The following is a 17,850-nucleotide window of genomic DNA, read 5'->3' on the forward strand; positions in this document are numbered from 1 at the left end:
ACCGAACTGGGGAGATTAAAACTGGGCCTAGTTATGTTTGGTGGTTCTGCTTCTTGCTAAAGAGCAGTTGAAAAAAAAAAAAAAAAAAAAAAGACAATACAACAGAAGGCGCCATTCCAGCACCACACTCAAAAGAAACACAAAAACAAGAGAGCCGCATGTTTTGAACAGCTTGCGTGGAAAAAATATTGACTGGGGAGTTTGGACAGCACTGTTCCTTTTCTCTCACCGAACTCATTTGCCTTAAGGAGCAGAAGCCAGCCACGATTTGGCAAACAGGCCAGAGGAAGAGGTGGAGGGGTTGTGTGGAGGCTTCTCGCCTAAGGGGAAATCAGGGCTGAGACCCAGTGGCTGCAGGCCAGCATGAAGTCTGGGGGAGGTGCTAAAGCTTCTTCCTCCTGGCCTGGGGTACCGACTATGGTCCTGGAGTTCTACTGAGGTTCGGCGCCCATCACTCAGGAAGGCTCCTCTCCTTCAAAGCACAGCGAGCAGAGGATGAATCCCCGCCCATGTTTCTTTCGGCTGGGGAAAGGATGCAGGGGTTCCATTGGCTTTCTCGGCCCGCCCTTCTTCTGGAGTTCAGACCCCAAGTTCCAGCCATGGGGCTCAGGCCAGAGCCTCCGCGCGCAGGCTAAAAACTCGACTCCCTGGCTTCCCCAGAGCCGGCGGGTTGGATTTAGCCCCGCCTGCCTGGGTGCGGGGCGTGGCCTAGGTGCGGGGCGTGGCCGGGGCGCGGGGCGTGGCCGGGGCGCAGGGCGTACGGCGGCGACTAGCCAGGGGAGAAAGAACATGGCGGGCGCAGCGGGGCCCGGGGCCGGTCCAGGGGCAGCGGGCGGAGACGGAGACGATTCGCTCTACCCGATCGCGGTTTTAATCGACGAGCTCCGCAATGAGGACGTGCAGGTACTAGGCTGGGGCTGGGGAGCCGAGGCGAGCGCGGAGGCGTACAGGGTAGGGAAGCGGGAAGGCCGGCTCAGCCATGGGGGCGGCCCCGGGGACGGCAGAGCCGTATTCAGCGCTTCGTACGGGACCGGGGACGGCGGCGGCGGCGGCCCCGCGGTGGTCCGCCTCAGCTCCCGGCAGCCTTACCTTCCAGCCGGGGGCGGTGGCTCCCGGCTGCTCGGGCGGTGGGGCTGGGAACCAGTTCCCGCCTCGGGTGGACGAGCCGCGGTGGGTTGCGGGGCCGCCCGGGAGCGGAGGAGCGGCCCGGGGACCAGGGTCCCTTTGAAGTGCTGTGGAGTGTCCGCCTCCGCTGGCAAACTGGCCCGGCTGGTTGGGTGGGAAGAGCGCCACAGCTGATTAACCCAGATGAGTGGAGCATCAGTTGTGATGGAACTTTTCTCTGAAAAGGGAGGAGTCGTGTTTAACCGTTTCACCTGCTTCCTTCCGTCCAGAGTTCTCTCTTTTCAGAATCTCTCACTGCCCGGGTGTTTTCATTCATTCATTTCTTTCCGGGCCCTTCAGTGTTCTTCCTAGGATAGCCTCTGGCCAATGACGTGTTAAACGGTCCTTGAGTTATCTTAGGAACAAGATCTAAGTGAAAGTCTCATCCTCGTTATAGATACACGCTCTGCCAGTGTTTCACCTATGTGCTTCTTTTGACCTGAATTGCAACCATCTCTCTGCTTTGGTCTTCCCACTTTATTTTTAAAGCTCCGTCTCAACAGTATTAAGAAGTTATCGACTATTGCTCTAGCACTCGGGGTGGAAAGGACTCGAACCGAACTGCTGCCTTTCCTTACAGGTATGTGTCCTTCCAAGAAACACATTCCATTTTCCATTGGCTTTCAAACTATTTCTGTTTTTAATTTGTTACCTAGTGTAATGTAGCAACAAGTACTAGAAGGAGCAGGTGCCTTCTGCAAGGTATATAGAAATGTTACACCAGACATACTCAAATATAAGCCCTGTAACTAATGGGAAGGTAATTGACGTGGGATATGAATGTCTTGATAATTCTGTGAAACATTCAGGAAGACTTCTGATGTAGACAAGGAAGAGAATGCTCGTAAGAATGCAGTTGCAGCAATGGTGTGTATGAGTGCCAGCTCGTGGCACTTGTCCCTGTGGGCTAACCAACTGTTGTTATTTCCAGATACAATTTATGATGAAGATGAGGTGCTGTTAGCTCTTGCCGAGCAGCTGGGAAATTTCACCGGTTTGGTGGGAGGTCCAGACTTTGCCCATTGTCTGCTGGTGAGTGCTTGTCTATGGCCTCCCCTCCCCCTGGAACTCTGTAGGATCAACTGTGTCTTTATTAGGATCAACTGTGTCTTTATTATCTGGTGATAGACACACTGCAGCATATTTTATGCAGATCTTCTTATGGGCAGGTAGTAATAATGTTGAGTGAATGAATGATGTAGGCACTTTAGCTTAGCTCTCTCTCTCTCTCTCTTTTTTTTCTTTTCTTTTTTGAGACAGGGTTTCTCTGTAGCCCAGGCTGGCCTTGAACTCACAGAGATCCGCCTGGCTCTGCCTCCTGAGTGCTGGGATTAAAGGCGTGCGCCACCACCACTGCCGGCAATTTAGCTCTTTTTTTTTTTTTTTTTTTTGCCAGAGCTGAGGACCAAACCCAGGGCCTTGTGCTTGCTAGGCAAGTGCTCTACCACTGAGCTAAATCCCCAACCCCCTAGCTCTTATTTTTATTAGCTGAATATAAGAACTTTTTTTCTGCCTCTGTAGACTTGTTAGAGATGTGGAGGAAGGGAACTTAATTTAGTTGTCTTTCTTCTTTTGTTTGTATTTTTTGAGACAGGGTCTTGCTGTGTAGCCTTCACTGGCTTGAAATTTTATATAGACCAGGCTGGCTTCGAACTCATAGAGATCCTCCTGCCTCTGCTTCCGGAGTATGGAGATTATGCAGATGAACTAGGCGTTAAAGGATGACTAGAAACTGGCTGGCTGGACAAGGCAGGACTGTGTTTAGGGCTTTAAATATTCTATAGATGATGCTGGCTCCCACAGTTCCTAGGTCTACCATGAGCCCTTCTGTAGAGCTCCAGACATGGATGGACATTAGATAAGTGGAGACTTGTAGAAATCAACAGTTAGATGTGGACCGTCATTCCCCTCAAAATAAGCCTCTTTTTACTTGCGTCACCTGCCGCCCAGCTATCCCAGCCCAGCCGAGAAGGTGGCTGCTGTTTTCAGTGGTGCAGCGATGGGCCGGCCTTTGCACTAGAAGGCGCTGTCCAGTCTTCCCTCCTTCCCACATCCCAGCCATTAGTCCTGCTGACTTGGCGTCTGTCCCACGCAGTCTTTGAAGGCCACTCGTGTGCTGAGCACTTGGTCCCCAGCTAGTGGCATTATTTTGGGAGTTTCTGGAAACTTTAGGAAGTGAGATCTAGCGGGAGGAGGTAGGATGCTGAGGGCAGCTTCTGGAGGGTATTTTGCCTATCCTTGGACTCTGCTTCTTTTCAGGAAGGCAGAGAAGCTGCGCTCCCACACTTTATTACTACTGTGTTGTTTTGCTGAGGCTCCATGGGGCCAGGCAACCATCAACTGAACTCTTGAGATTGTGAATCAGAATAAATCCTTTGTTTCTGTTAGCTATTTTTGTCCTCAGCAGTGAAAAGCTCATAATGTATACACTGTGTTCCTCTTGATAATTCATTCCATACACATTGGTCTTTCTGTTCATTGTAAACCCGGCTCATATTCCCTTAAGACATTGTCTGTAGGTGTTATCTCTAAAGAGATGCTATTTAGAGTTTTCTGTAGCTGACTCCTTGTAAGTCAGACAATTGCATTTTGTATGAGATAGGCCCTTCGCGGCCCTCATTGAAGTAGCTTCATGATCACCCCCTTGTCCTGCAACCTGTTCTCATCTGATTCCCCCATTAGGATGTAGACTCCTTTAGAGCGAGACATCCTGTGTGTTCGTTCCTCCTGGATCCTCAGTGCTACAACATAACAGTATTCATTACGGAAAGAATGAGTTTCATAGGCTTACAACTGGAAAACTTTTGGGGTTTAAAGATGCTAGTGTATAAAAAATGGGAGCGAAAGTAAATAGGAGTGGTCATGAGGGCCCAGAAAAGGACATTGGAAAGTGGGCAGAGTTCAAGCGAAGGGACTGCTCACTAGCCACTCTCCGGAGTTTGGCCTTCTTCTGTAGTAGTGAGAAGAAAGTCATGGTAGGCAGGGGACAGATCATGAGCGGTGTCTGCCTTTTTGAACCATGTTGGGCAGGCACACTTCTTCCCTTAAGTCCTGACTCTCACTCCTCACTCTTGGTCAGTTCTGCTGTGTAGTCTTGTTCTGACTTCTGCAGCTGTGCCTTATGCTGAATTTACTGGGATCAAATGCAAATTGAGAAAGGCAGCTAGAGGTTCAGAGAAGCAGCCCATCTCCACATCTACCAGGCCATGTCATATTCAGTTACTGACGATGGTCAGACCTTGAACCTCTCTGTCTTTTATGTCTCTAGCTGCAAGATGTCACCCATTTATTTGCATTTATTATTTGTTCTTTCTGAAACTCCTATTTTGCTCTTGGAAAGATTCTGAATGTATTTTGAAAACAAAACAAAAAACCTGGTGTTGACTCAGCTTTTTGGTTGCCTAAATCGACAGCATTGAGCGCTCATGGACAGGACTGCTTGCCCCCCAAGAATGATAGGACGGTGCACCAAAGGATGTGTACTCTGTGGTCTGTCTGCCCAGAAATTACCACGCAGTTGCGGCACCCACAGTTGGCCGTAGTTTTGGACTTGTTCTTAAGGAAATATGCACACTACTGTCTGAATGGGGCTGCATTTCATTTCACGTCAGCTCCCAGTAATAGTGATACTGTGTCAAGTCTCTTCGACTGTGTCATTTGTAGACACCATCTGGGGATTGCCATCTGGGACATGCATTCTTGGCTTTTCTACAGAAGTCGTGTCTTCAGGTTGGCCACACCATATGTTATCACTGTGAGAACTGAAAGTAACCATTTGGTATGATGTAGTTAGCATTCTGGTTACATGTACCGGTTCTCTTCAGTCACATAAAAGGTGTCAATCTGTGTCTAACCTGATTTAATAAGTTGTCATCTCTGGGTTTCCTTTTTGATCTCTGCAGCCTCCTTTGGAAAGCTTGGCTACTGTGGAGGAGACTGTCGTTCGAGACAAGGCTGTGGAGTCCCTGAGGCAGATCTCTCAGGAGCACACTCCCGTTGCGCTCGAAGCTCATTTTGTGCCTCTGGTGAAACGCCTGGCAAGTGGGGATTGGTTCACCTCTCGTACATCTGCATGTGGTTTGTTCAGCGTTTGCTATCCCAGAGCTTCCAGTGCTGTCAAGGCAGAAATTCGACAGTAAGAGACAATATGTTTTAGTGTCTGGGATTGTTGGGGACTTACAGCTAGAGTTTACACAGTACTTTGTTGCCATCAGACTAGCCTGGTGGGATTGCTGGTGCTTTTTCATGTAGTTGAATATGCTTTACTGATGGCTTGGGGTGTGTGTGTGTGTGTGTGTGTGTGTGTGTGTGTGTGTGTGGTGTGTGTGCGCACACGCAAGAGTATTTCATGTGGCAACCTCTGGTGATATTCCTCAGGTGTCTTCCTCCTTTTCTATGAGACAGGGTTTCTCATTGGCCTGGAACTTCATCACATAGGCTAGCTTACCCAGCCTTCGAGCTTTCTGGGATCCGCCCATCTCTGCTTCCCACCTTGCCACCTCTGAGGTTATAGGCACTGCCACTATGCTGTGGAGCCAGGAATTTTCTCGGGTCCCACCCAGCCCCGTGGTCCCGCCTGGCCCCACAATTCTTTAGCCGCTTATAAAGTAAACATTCAGAGGCTTAATACTAATTACCAATTGCATGGCCTATGGCAGGCTTCCTGCTAGCTAGCTCTTATAACTTAACCTATTTCTATTAATCTGTATGTTGCCACGTTACTAGTCTGCTGGCATCTTGCTGTTCTTTAGGCGGCAGCTGGAGTCTCCCCTGCCTCTGCCCTTCTTCTTCCTGTCTCTCTCTTGGAATTCCTGCCTGGCTATAACCTGACTTGCCATAGGCCAGAGCAGCTTCTTTATTAACCAGTCATAGCAACACATATAAAGCAGTTTATTTATTAACCAGTGGGAACAACATGTATTCACAGTGAACAAAAGACATCCCCCAACAGTGCTGAGCTATTTATGTAGGTCCTGGGTACTGAGTGGGCTTCAGTTGGGAGGCAGGCACTTTCCTCACTGAATTTCTTGGTCCTTTCTTTACATCTGTGAGTAGAAACCTAGTCATTGGTGTTTGTAAGGGAAAGGCTCCAAAGGCCATCTCTTGATATTGGGGCATGTTTAACCGAGTGTTTGACAGGAAATACCTTATTTCATGCTGCAGGCACTTCCGTTCCCTGTGCTCAGATGACACACCAATGGTGCGACGTGCTGCTGCTTCCAAATTGGGTGAATTTGCCAAAGTTTTGGAGTTAGACAGTGTGAAAACTGAAATTGTTCCATTGTTCACGAATCTAGCTTCAGATGAACAGGTAACTCGAGGCTTTAGATTTAGGAGACACAGATATGCTCTTTAATAATCGAAAACACATTTATTCGGGGAGTTTTGACTCTATGTAGGGTCCTTTTGCAAAGTTAACACTCAGTTCTGACCTGGTGTTATCCTGATGCTCGTGTGTTTGTTTCTTAACTAGGCCCCACTTCCTTTACAATACTAGTTAGAAGGAGGAGTCAGAGATGAATTGAGTTCTTTAACTAGGAAGCCCAGGACTGCATCAGGGATGGGGGTCTTTCAGATTTGTGGACTGTATTGTGATATGCAGAGGAAGCACTTCCTGGAATCCTGACTTTGTCCATTCTGCACTAGTGTATGGTTTCACTACACACAATGGCGATCTTAGATCCCAGGGTCTGCTTTCTTTGGTGTAGAAGTGTTAAAAATGACTTAGTACAGTTGTTTCTCAGTACGAGGGTGGGAAAGGTTGCAGGGTCGTCTGTAGAGCGGTTTCCATGTGTAAAATGGGGGGTATTTACCACTGCTTGTCCACACCCTCTTGTGTACTCAGAGTCACCTTTAGACCACTTGCAATACCTCATACAGCATGAGCCAGGCCGGGGGAGATGGTTCAACCTGTGAAGGTGATAGCTGCCCAGACCTGGGGCCCTGTGTCTGGTCCCCAAAACCCATCAGAGCTGAATGTGGTGGCACACTCTGCAAACCCAGCACTCCATGGGGACAAGAGAGTCACCCTGAAAATCAGCCAGCCTGGGGTGCACAGTGCATCAGCAGAAACAAGAGAGACCCTACCTACCTCAGCAAGATGAAAAGCAAGAACCAAATCCCCAAGATTGCCCTCTGACCTCCATATATGTGCTGTGGTATGCATGTACCCACACATTCTCACATACATAGTCAATAAATAATAATAATAATAAAGCTATAGTGTAAATGATCTGTATATAGTTATTATACTACTTTCTTTACGGAATAGTGACAGGAAAACAGTCTGTATGTATTTAGTACTGATAAAACAATTTTCCCAAATATTTTGATCCATGGTTGGCTGAATCCATTGATGTGGGGGAACCATGGACATGGACTGACTATATCTCTCAGCCTGTTTTAAGTGGTACATGTATTATGAAGTTAGGGTCTCCTAACAGCTCATGGCACAGATACTCAAGGAAATGAAGACCCAGCTAGTTTATGAAGCTTGTTCAAGGCTGTATGTAGCTAGTGGTGCAGTTGGGCTTGAATGTATGTAGGCTTCAGCCCCAAGTTTCTAAGTCTCATCATTTGAACATTGGCAGCATTTCAAGCATGCAGATGTCACACGTACATGGTGGTTTCCATGTTGGACCAGGACAAGCTTAGAATCCTTATTTGGAATTTAACTGGTTATACTTCCCATGGCATAATTTGATGTTTTCCTTTATCTTCTGTTCTTCCTGCAAAATAGTAGATAGGGATTTGCAGATTTCCTGGTGAAGACCAGCTGGCTCTGTAGGTCATAATATCCCTGTTCTAGTTGTTGAAGCAGCCAGACTATGGAAACCAATGGACATGAAACTCACCCACTCAAAAAAATATTGAAGAGCAGGGCGGTGGTGGCGCACGCCTTTAATCTCAGCACTTGGGAGGCAGAGCCAGTGGATCTCTGTGAGTTCGAGGCCAGCCTGGGCTACCAAGTGAGTTCCAGGAAAGGCGCAAAGCTATACAGAGAAACCTTGTCTCGGAAAAAAAAAAATATTGAAAGCTTTGTTAGGGAATATGTATACATTGTGCCTTCTCTGACGATTGGTAGAAGATCTGCTCATGGCTTACTCATTGACAGAAACATTTATTGAGTGCATACATAGAGTAACTCCATATGTGAGACACAGTTCTAGTGTTAATGGTATACAGGGACCCTGTTCTTATGGAACTTACATTTTAATGGAGAAAAAGAAACATGATAAAAATCAGGCAAAAATGTTTTGAAAATAGCGTAACATGGTGGGACACTGCTTGCTGGTCAGCAGAGTGCTCTGAAGAAGTGACGGAAGAGAGGAAAACGCTGTCTCTGCTCCTCCCAGGAGCATAAGAGCCCAGTAAAGAGAGGACACGAAGTAGGAAGAGGCCATCATTGGAACATGGTGGTTGTACGAGTCCAGTAAGCATGAAAGTGGAGAAGAAGGAGGGGGGAGCATCGTTGGCCCACAGCAGACTGCGGTTTTGGATTTTCTTCTCTAGATGCAATGAGACTCTGCCTAGATCTGGAGAAGAGGTGTGACATGTAATTTACAGTTTGGAAAGGTCATGCTGGCTGATGGATGGAAACACAGTTGTGGGAGGGATAAGGAAAGATCTAAGGGATAAAGGATAGAAAGAGAAGGCCAGTGAGGCAACACTGATAAACAGGCAAGCAATGAGGGTGCGTGTGTACTAAGTTGGACTTGTGTGTGTGCGCTTGTGCCCTCACACACACTCACATAAATGCTAAGTTGGATTTGTGTGTGTGTTTGTGTTCTGTTGTATCACATATACAGTAAATTTCTTGCTCCATTTCTCCTTGGTGCTCATAGGGTTATATGTCTGATTTTCCCAAGGCAGAAGTCATAACTCCTAATGTCCAATTAAGCTTTAATTTTGTGTTTTCTCTTACTCAGAAGACATTCTTGTGACCCATTTGACATTGATCAGCCTTATATGTGGAAAAGCAGGTTGTCTTCCTGCCTTTCCAGTTTTCTTCTGCTCTGTTTGACTTGACATGGTTCTCTCAGTTTGAGTGTCAGCATTTCAATTCACTCTGTTATTTGGCTATTAACTTTTCCCTCAGAATTTCTGTGTCTTCCTTTGTACACTGTGTCTCATGCTACTGTTCCGGCTAGTGAGTAGTTGGAAATAGCTTTCACAGTGATCTCCCTTGTCCTTTAAACTCTTCAAATGTTATTAATACTTATGTAAGTATATTTTCAACTTCTTACTATAATAAGGCTTTGAATATAGCATTAAATTAAAAAATAATCTTTATATTTTGAGGCCAGTCAGACATCCCAGTGGTATAAAGCGTTTGCCTGATTTCAATGCTCAGAAGCCGTGGAAAAGTGGAAGATGTGACCCCAGGATGTTGTCCTCTGACCTCCACACACAATAATACACTAATAACACTTAGAACATTTTTTTCATTTTACTTCATAGAAATTTGGCTGCAGTCAAGATAATTTGAACAAAGTGCCATTTTTATGTCTTTTACATGCCAAGGAAGAGGTTACTCAGACATTTGAAGACCTCTAAAGACACACCATCATAAATGGAGGTTATCTTAGGGTTTCTATTGCTGTGATGAACACCAGAACCAGAAAACAAGTCGGGGAATAAAGGGTTTATGTGGCTTACACTTCACATTGTAGTCCATTACAGAAGGAAGCCAGAACAGGAACTCAAGCAGGGAAGGAACCTGGAGGCAGGAGCTGATGTGGAGGCCACAGAGGGGTGCTACTTACTGGCTTGTACCTCACATGACTCACTCAGCCTGCTTTCTGATAGAGCCCAGGACCACCAGCTCTGGGATGGGACCATCTACAATGGACTGGGTCCTCCCTATAAATCGTTAAGAAAGTGACCTATAGGCTTGCCAACAGCTGGCTGTTCTGGAGGCATCTTCTCAATTGAGGTTCCCTCTTAGATGACCCTAGCTTATGTCAAATTGACATAAATTAGCCAGCACAGTGGTTTACTCTCCTTTCTTAAACAGTGCCTGTGACAGCATCATCTCACACTACATTCAGTGTGCCCTATTCCAGCAAACTGACTGAACAGAATGTTTTTCCTTTAGGATTCTGTACGTCTGCTAGCTGTGGAAGCTTGTGTCAGTATTGCCCAGTTACTGTCTCAGGATGACCTTGAGGCCTTGGTCATGCCTACACTACGGCAAGCAGCAGAAGATAAATCTTGGCGGGTTCGCTATATGGTAGCTGACAAATTTTCAGAGGTAAATGCACTGGCATTTCAAGTATTCAAAACCTACAGACATTTGCCCCATAGCTTTTCTGTTAGACACAGCTTATAAATTCTGTTGAATAGTTTTGAAATAGCATCGAAAATTTTAAAAAAGGAGACAATTAATCTTTCTGTTTTGGGGCCAGTCATATGGCTCAGTGGGTAAAGTGTTTGCCATGCAAGCCTGCCAGCCTGATGTGGTTACAGTATACATTTGAAGATTGTACTATTTTGTTTTCATTAACTTTTTATAGTATACGTTCAACCTGTATAAATTGTTTTCTAGCTCCAGAAAGCAGTGGGCCCTAAAATCACGCTCCATGATCTCATCCCCGCCTTCCAGAGCCTCCTCAAAGACTGTGAGGCTGAAGTCCGAGCAGCCGCTGCCCACAAAGTGAAAGGTGGGCCTGCCTGTAACTCCTTTGACTTTGAGGTCATTGATTTGATGTGATTTTGGTTTGGTGTTTTTACTAAGATGATAGGCCCCAAAATGTATAAATCAGAAAAAAAAAAATCAGTCTGTGTAGCAGCATTTCCACTGACTGGATGCCTTTGTCAAGGTCGGAAGTTTGAAGTTGTAGGAAGCTGTTGCCCACAGAGATGATGTCAGTGTGCAGCTGCTGTTCCGTAGTTCACATTGAACACCCACTGTGTCTTCTTGCTCTTTAGTTTGTCCCCGGGGCATTTAGACCATGCTGAGAGGCAGGCTAATTTCCTCCATTAGAGTTTATTTGCTTAGACATGTGATTTAACTTGAACCGTTGGAAAGATCTGGTTAACTTTGTTCGGCTCCTTGACAGCATTGCATTGTTTGTTTATGTTTCAGAACTTTGTGAAAACCTGCCCACCGAAGGAAGAGAGACCATAATTATGAATCAAATCCTGCCCTATATAAAGGTGAACGTGACTTCATTTTGTTTTGTTTACTCTGGGTGTGAAGCTCTTAGCATTTTAACAAGGATGAGGCATAAATAAGTCAAATACTTAACATTTGTGGCAACACTATAATTTGTGCAAGTCACAGTTGTGCACTGCTGGTGGGTGCTGAAGTTTGGTACACTGGAGGCGTCTGGGTCAGCTGCTGTGTAACTAGTGTTGCTGTTGACTCCTTGGGAGGTGGTATGAAGGCTTTTGTTGTCTTTAATTTTTTTTTCTGTTTTAGGAATTAGTGTCTGATACCAATCAACATGTCAAGTCAGCTCTAGCTTCTGTAATTATGGGATTATCTACAATTTTGGGCAAAGAGAACACCATTGAACATCTTCTGCCTCTTTTTTTAGCTCAATTAAAGGATGAGGTGAGTCTGGCTAGGAATTCTTTGGCTTTGATGTTACTGATTTGATGTGAATTGGGTGATTTTACTAAAATAGGACCTAAAGTGTATAGGTGGGGGGGAAATAATAATTTAGATATTTGACAATCCTTCTGTTTAAGTATTGGGTTACAGGTTTACAGCTTTCCCAAAAAATGGGCACAAGGACTTATTTAAAAGAACAAAAAACAAAAAAAGGTGGTTGGGTGTGGTGGCTCTTGCCTTTAATTCCAGCACTAGGGAGGCAGAGACAGCCGTAACTCTTGAGTTCAAGGCCAGTCTGGTCTACAGAGCAAGATCCAGGATAGCCAAGGCTATATACTGCAAAACCCTGAATCAAAAAACATAAACCAACCAGACAAACTAAAAACCAGGGGCTGGAGAGGTGGCTCAGGAGTCAAGAGCACTGGCTGTTTCAGAGGACTTGGGTTTGGTTTCCAGTACCTACATGACAGACAGCTCACAACTCTGTTCCAGGGGAACCTCTGCAGGCACCAGACACACACATGGTACACAAACCTACATTCAGGCAAAACACTCATGCATATAAAATAAATAAGTCTTAAAACCACCTTAGAAATAGCTATCTTTTAAATTTTTTATAATATAGTCACTGTCTCCTTATTTTTAAAGCTAATATATCTTTGCCTAAACACTATCTTTTATTCAAGTTTAAAATACAGCATCAGATATTAACCTTTAGGGGCTGGAGCAATGACTTAGCAGTTAAAGGCCTGCTGTTTGTAGAAGACCAGGGTTCGAATCCTAGCATCCACATTTGAGTGGCCCACAACTACCTGTAGCTCCAGCTCTAGAGGCTCTGACTCCCTCTTCCGGCCTTCATGGGCACCCACATACATGGGTAGACGGACACATTACACAGACAAGACAGTACATAGACACAAATGAAAAATTAAAACATTAATGCCAGGCATGATCCAAGCGCTTTGTTGCCACAGCAGGCTTAGGTCCTGCATTACCTCCAGACCCCGATGAGGAAATGAGGTATAGGCAGATGAGATGATGTCTGAGGTCTTCCAGCAGTGCCAGATCTAAGATTCAAGTACCTAGAATTTAATTCCAGGGCCTGACTTTTTACCATCTCATAGACTTTGTGCTTATTTATTAATTAAAAGTCTAAAAATCTTTATTGTGCGTGTGCAGACATGCACATGCAGAGCACAGAGGCTATCTTTGTGGAGTCAGTGCTCTCCATCCACCTTTACATGGGTTTTGGGGATCAAATCCAGGTTGCCAGGTTTGTGAGGCAAGCACCCATTCCTGTTGAGCCATCTTGCCTGCCAGTCGTTAATTAATTTTTAATATTGGCATACAAAGTCAGGAAATCGCATGGGCCTTTTACTGACATTCTGGTTAAGATCAGTTGCACTGTGTCTTAGATTATCTGTGTGTTTAGCATTTAAGATACCTTCTGCCTGTAGCTCTTTGGGTCACTACTACAAACCGGGCAAATGTTTTACCACTAAGCCGTACCTCGGCTCTGTGACTGCCCCCTTTCTAAGCCTGTGTCAGTGCTACATTTTATTTAGTACTTTTTGTTTGATCGTGCCAGGAGGGCACTGGGCAAAGAAGTTAATTTTCATGTCTCTGGGGCTTGTGTGCTTACAGTGTCCTGAAGTTCGTTTGAATATCATCTCTAATTTGGATTGTGTAAATGAAGTGATTGGAATTCGTCAGCTCTCTCAGTCTCTCCTTCCCGCCATAGTGGAACTGGCTGAAGATGCCAAGTGGAGGGTCCGCCTGGCTATCATCGAGTATATGCCGCTGCTGGCGGGCCAGCTGGTGAGTTCACAGGCTCTGTGAAAACAGGCTCTGTCAGGTCATGGAGCGGAGCAGGTGAGTGGGAGGCTAGGCAGTCAGTCTGGTCTGGTTCAATTAGATGCACCTAGGTAAATTCCTGTGGCCTGTAGGATGGTTTTTATTTTCAGTAGTGAAGAAAGGCCTAACAGAATGGTGTTCTAGAAACATTCATCTCGCTGCCCTCCTCATGATAAAGGTGTAGAATATATTCATGTAACAGAAATGTTGTATTATTTAAAACCTATGTGACTTAAGAACTGATCCGTGGAAGAAAACAGTGGTTTTAGGATAAGTCAGTTTGGCTTTTTGTTAGACTCTGTCCTAAGCAAAATGAACACAGGTGCATTTTCCTGCATCCTGATGCCAGGAAGTTGAGGATCCACCACACAAATTGCTTGTAATGGTGGCTGTTCTGGATAAAGTTATCACACTGTCTGCTATTCTTTGGGTTTCATTATCAGTTTTATTCTAATGACTGTGACTAATTATAAATCCAAGGCTGGGCTTCATCTCCACATGCTTCCCTTTCTTCATCAGTAGGTGCAGACGGTGGGAAGCTTGGTAGCCTTCACCGCATGGGAGCCCCTTCACTAAGGCTTGGAGAGTCGTCAGCTGTAACTGGGGAGATGGACTAGCGATTGCTCTCAGGGCAGCAACTGTGTGCTCTTTCATTTCCAGTGGCTACCATAGTGTGTGTTGTTAATTAGACACTTGGCATTTCTTTTTTTTTTTTTTTTTTAAAGATTTATTTATTTATTATGTATACAGCATTCTGCCTGCACGTGTCCCTGCAGGCCATTAGAGGGCACCAGCTCTCATTACAAGTGGTTGTAAGCCACCATGTGGTTGCTGGGAATTGAACTCAGGATCTCTGGAAGTTGGTGCTCTTAAGCACTGTGCCATCTCTCCAGCCCAGCACTTGGCGTTTCTTACTAGTTGGATGAAGGAAGACCGGCGTGGTTTTTAAGAGTGCTTACAATGTCAGTTGACTGCTGATATTACTATACTTTGTTGTTCCCCACCCCCAAGGCTTATTTCCATTCCTTTCAGATTACAACAAATGGAGTTCATATTTTCCATCCTATTGCTAATTTTGATGTTATGAGCATGTATCTTGTGATGGCCAGGGTAGTGTGTTTTTATCAGATTTGAAGTGCTCTATTCCTCAGAGTGAATGCCAAGCATACCTCTGTGTCAGGGGAAGTCATCTTGCCACGCTTCTCCACCATCACTTCTAAATGTTGAGGGTCCTTTTCTCTTCTCAGTGATCTGTGCCACTGTCTGGAGTGAAAAGCAGCAGTAGCTAATAATGGCTTTGCTGGATGAAACAGCTGTCTGGAAGGAAGGTGGATTATAGGTACCATTTCTTTGAACCTTAGCTCCACCAGACCTGGAAAGTCTCCAAGGGCTGCCAGCTATATACAGAGCAGTGTGGAAATAAGACAGATGGTGTTTTGGCTGGTTTACACCTTTCTGGCTAGGATGACATACAGCAGTCATGGATAGACATTGTGTTTTACCATCCTGTCTTGTTAGCATATCTGTTCTTTTGATTTTCTTTTTTATGTGTGTGTGTGAATGTTTTTCTTGCACATACAATGTGAAGCATATGCATGCTTGTTACCTGTGGAGTCCAGAAGAGGGCATTGGATCCTCTAGAACTGGAGTTAACAGACAGTTGTGAGCTGCCATGTAGATGCTAGGAACCAAACTAAAGCCTTCTATAAGAGTCTCAAATGCTCTTAACAGCTGAGCCATGTCTCCTACCTCTGTTTATAATTCTTAGTTTTTCTTTATGTGTAAACTTTTTTGTTTTTTTAAATTAGTCAATTTGTAAAATTCTCTCAAGACTATTCAGCCTGGTTATAGGCCTTAATGAGTAAATACAAAGTTAAACCACCAAATATGTGAAGGAGATTAGAGGAAAATCCTCTACCTGGAATGAAAATGGAATCTGAGAGCTGATGCTCTAGGCGAAGTACCTATCAGAATGGGTCACAGCAAAGTGCAGCTGTTGGGTGTCAGTCATAGGACCATTGGTCTTGGTTACTGGTCAGGAATGTCTTAGACTTGAACCAGAGGAATAAGCTTAAAGACTTCAGAAGGAAGGCACCAGGAACATGTGCATCATGGAGCGCCCCTGTGTGCTTGTGTATGTCCCACAGCCAGAGGTGGCCTTGTCCCTAGCCCATGTGAACTGACCAGCAGGCTGGAGAGTCAGGATGGTTCCAGCCTGTCACTTCCACCCTTTGCCTTGCACACTTGGTGCCTGTTTTCTCTCTGCTGCTGTCTCATGTTCTAGCAATGCAATTCTAGCAATTCTGTTGGGGATCTCTTGGTGCCAACTTGCCTTATTCTCAAGGACTTACTGTTAACCAAACAGGAGAGATGGCAATTACCAAGCCTCTCAGCAGCCATTTTTTTTTTTTTTTGGTAGTTCCTTTTCTTCGGTGCCCCGTTTGCTCTTCTCAGTCCTGTGCATGGCTCGGTCCTGTCCCCTGGTAGCAGGGCTCTCACCACTTACTCCTTGTTTTTGCTTTCTACCAAGTAGGGAGTTTCATAGTTTATAAACTCTACAGCATTGTTTTCATGGCTTTTTTGTGTTTCAGCTTGTTTGGGAGTGTCTTTAGCTTTTAGGTAATTGATGTGTGATGTAAATAGAGCATCTTGTACTAACTTTGGAAATGTTTATTAATGGAATCTTCCTTATCCATAGGGTGTGGAGTTTTTTGATGAAAAGCTGAATTCTTTGTGTATGGCCTGGCTTGTGGATCATGGTGAGTAGACAAGTTAAAAACAGATTATGGGAAGTCCCGGCTTTTGCATGTGCCTGTGATGGTCACACATGGCCGTTTAGAGAGGAGTTCTGTGGGCACGCTCTTTGCCCGACAGCATAGTGCCAAGGAAGGGTTGTTGAAGCTCTGCCAGCTCTGACTACATGAACCTCTTACTTATTTCTTGCTGTAGCCCTGGTTGTCCGGCCTTTGTCTGCTGGGTGCTGGGAGTAAAGGCAGGCAGCATCACGCCCGGCCTGACTGCAGATTCCACCTTTGTACTTCGGTTACTCTCTGTTCTAAATGTATTTTCTATGCTGAGTGCCTCTTTGCCCTCTCCCACCTCCTGCCATCTGTGGGCTTCCTACTCTTAGATGGACACTTCTTCCAGCAACAGACTTGCAGCTGACCTGCTGCCATTGGTGTCCTCGGTACCTGCAGACTAGGCTCGATAGAGGGGGAAACATGGCTCCTTGAGCTTTCTGAGGTGATGTGCAAAGGTACAGTAGGAGTGGGGACATGTCTGTCCCTAGGACAGAGCCAGGGTTTCCATTTGGTGAGAGGAAAGCTTTTTTCTGCCTGCTGCTGCTGGGCTGGAGATTTGAGCTCAGGGACGGTCTTACTGGACAGGATGACCAGGTACCCGTTGGTGATGCGTCAGGGCAGTATGTGTGCACATACTCCTTTGTTTCCCTGGTGGCTGGTACGGGGAGGAGCGCTGTGTCAGGTCCTAGATGGGGCCGCTTCGGTGTGGCCTGAGCCCCATTCCAGGGAGTGCCTTCAAGTTCTCCTGTGGTATGTCCCGTGAGCTTTGAGTCCACGTTTTGGTGAATGTGATAAGCATCTTGTTGTGGTTCCCCAGTATACTGTGTATACTTTATGTACTGAGTTATTTATCTGTGGGTACTTGTGACTAGGTACTAAGGAAAGAGTAAGAATATTTGTATCTGCTTACATTTGTAGGTGGTTTTGTTAAAAGTGTATTTGTATCATATGTCTAAGTGAAAAAAGGAAGGTTGTGAAGCTATGTATCAATCTGTTAGGGCATATGTATAGATACATCTGGTGCTTTTAAACTATGTTGTAAAGACTCCTTTATTTCTTTTTTCCTCAAAGTTGTTTTTATGACCATTTAAAAAATGATCATTTATAAATCATTGGAAAGATACTTTAAGTTTTTTTTTTTTTTTTCAAATTTTAAATTATGTGTGTGTATGTGTCTGTGTGTGAGCTTACACATGTGCTTGCAGGTACTCTAAGAGGCCAGGGAGGGCATCAGCTCCTGCTCTGGAGTTAGGATTGCAGACAGTTGTGAGCCCCTGGCATAGGTGCTGGAAATTGAACTCTAGTCCTCTGGAAGAGCAGTATGCATTTTCTTAACCACTGAGCCATCTCCCAGTCTAAGAAATTATTTATTTAAAAAAGTTTGCTGGGTAGTGGTGGCACACGTCTTTAATCCCAGCACTCAGGAGGTAGGCAGATCTCTGTGAGTTCGAGGCCAGCCTGGTCTACAGAGCG

At 45.3% G+C, this 17,850-nt stretch overlaps 1 protein-coding gene across 3 annotated transcripts in view; it reads left to right on the top strand.

Annotated features, from left to right (window-relative positions):
• Window positions 1-736: 736 nt before the first annotated feature.
• Ppp2r1b (protein phosphatase 2 scaffold subunit Abeta) overlaps window positions 737-17,850 on the top strand; it is a 33,957-nt gene continuing 16,843 nt past the window's right edge. For all 3 annotated transcript variants that reach the window (XM_036194322.1, XM_036194323.1, XM_036194320.1), the window contains exons 1-11: window positions 737-903; window positions 1,654-1,744; window positions 2,096-2,196; window positions 5,067-5,299; window positions 6,328-6,475; window positions 10,262-10,417; window positions 10,712-10,826; window positions 11,252-11,322; window positions 11,588-11,722; window positions 13,367-13,540; window positions 16,275-16,335. In XM_036194322.1, the coding sequence (XP_036050215.1) occupies window positions 790-903; window positions 1,654-1,744; window positions 2,096-2,196; window positions 5,067-5,299; window positions 6,328-6,475; window positions 10,262-10,417; window positions 10,712-10,826; window positions 11,252-11,322; window positions 11,588-11,722; window positions 13,367-13,540; window positions 16,275-16,335 (1,399 nt within the window). In that variant the 5' untranslated portion in view covers window positions 737-789. The remainder of the gene's footprint in view (window positions 904-1,653; window positions 1,745-2,095; window positions 2,197-5,066; window positions 5,300-6,327; window positions 6,476-10,261; window positions 10,418-10,711; window positions 10,827-11,251; window positions 11,323-11,587; window positions 11,723-13,366; window positions 13,541-16,274; window positions 16,336-17,850) is intronic.

This window comes from Onychomys torridus, chromosome 7, assembly GCF_903995425.1.
Source record: "Onychomys torridus chromosome 7, mOncTor1.1, whole genome shotgun sequence".
In the NCBI taxonomy this organism is placed as follows: Eukaryota; Metazoa; Chordata; class Mammalia; order Rodentia; family Cricetidae; genus Onychomys; species Onychomys torridus.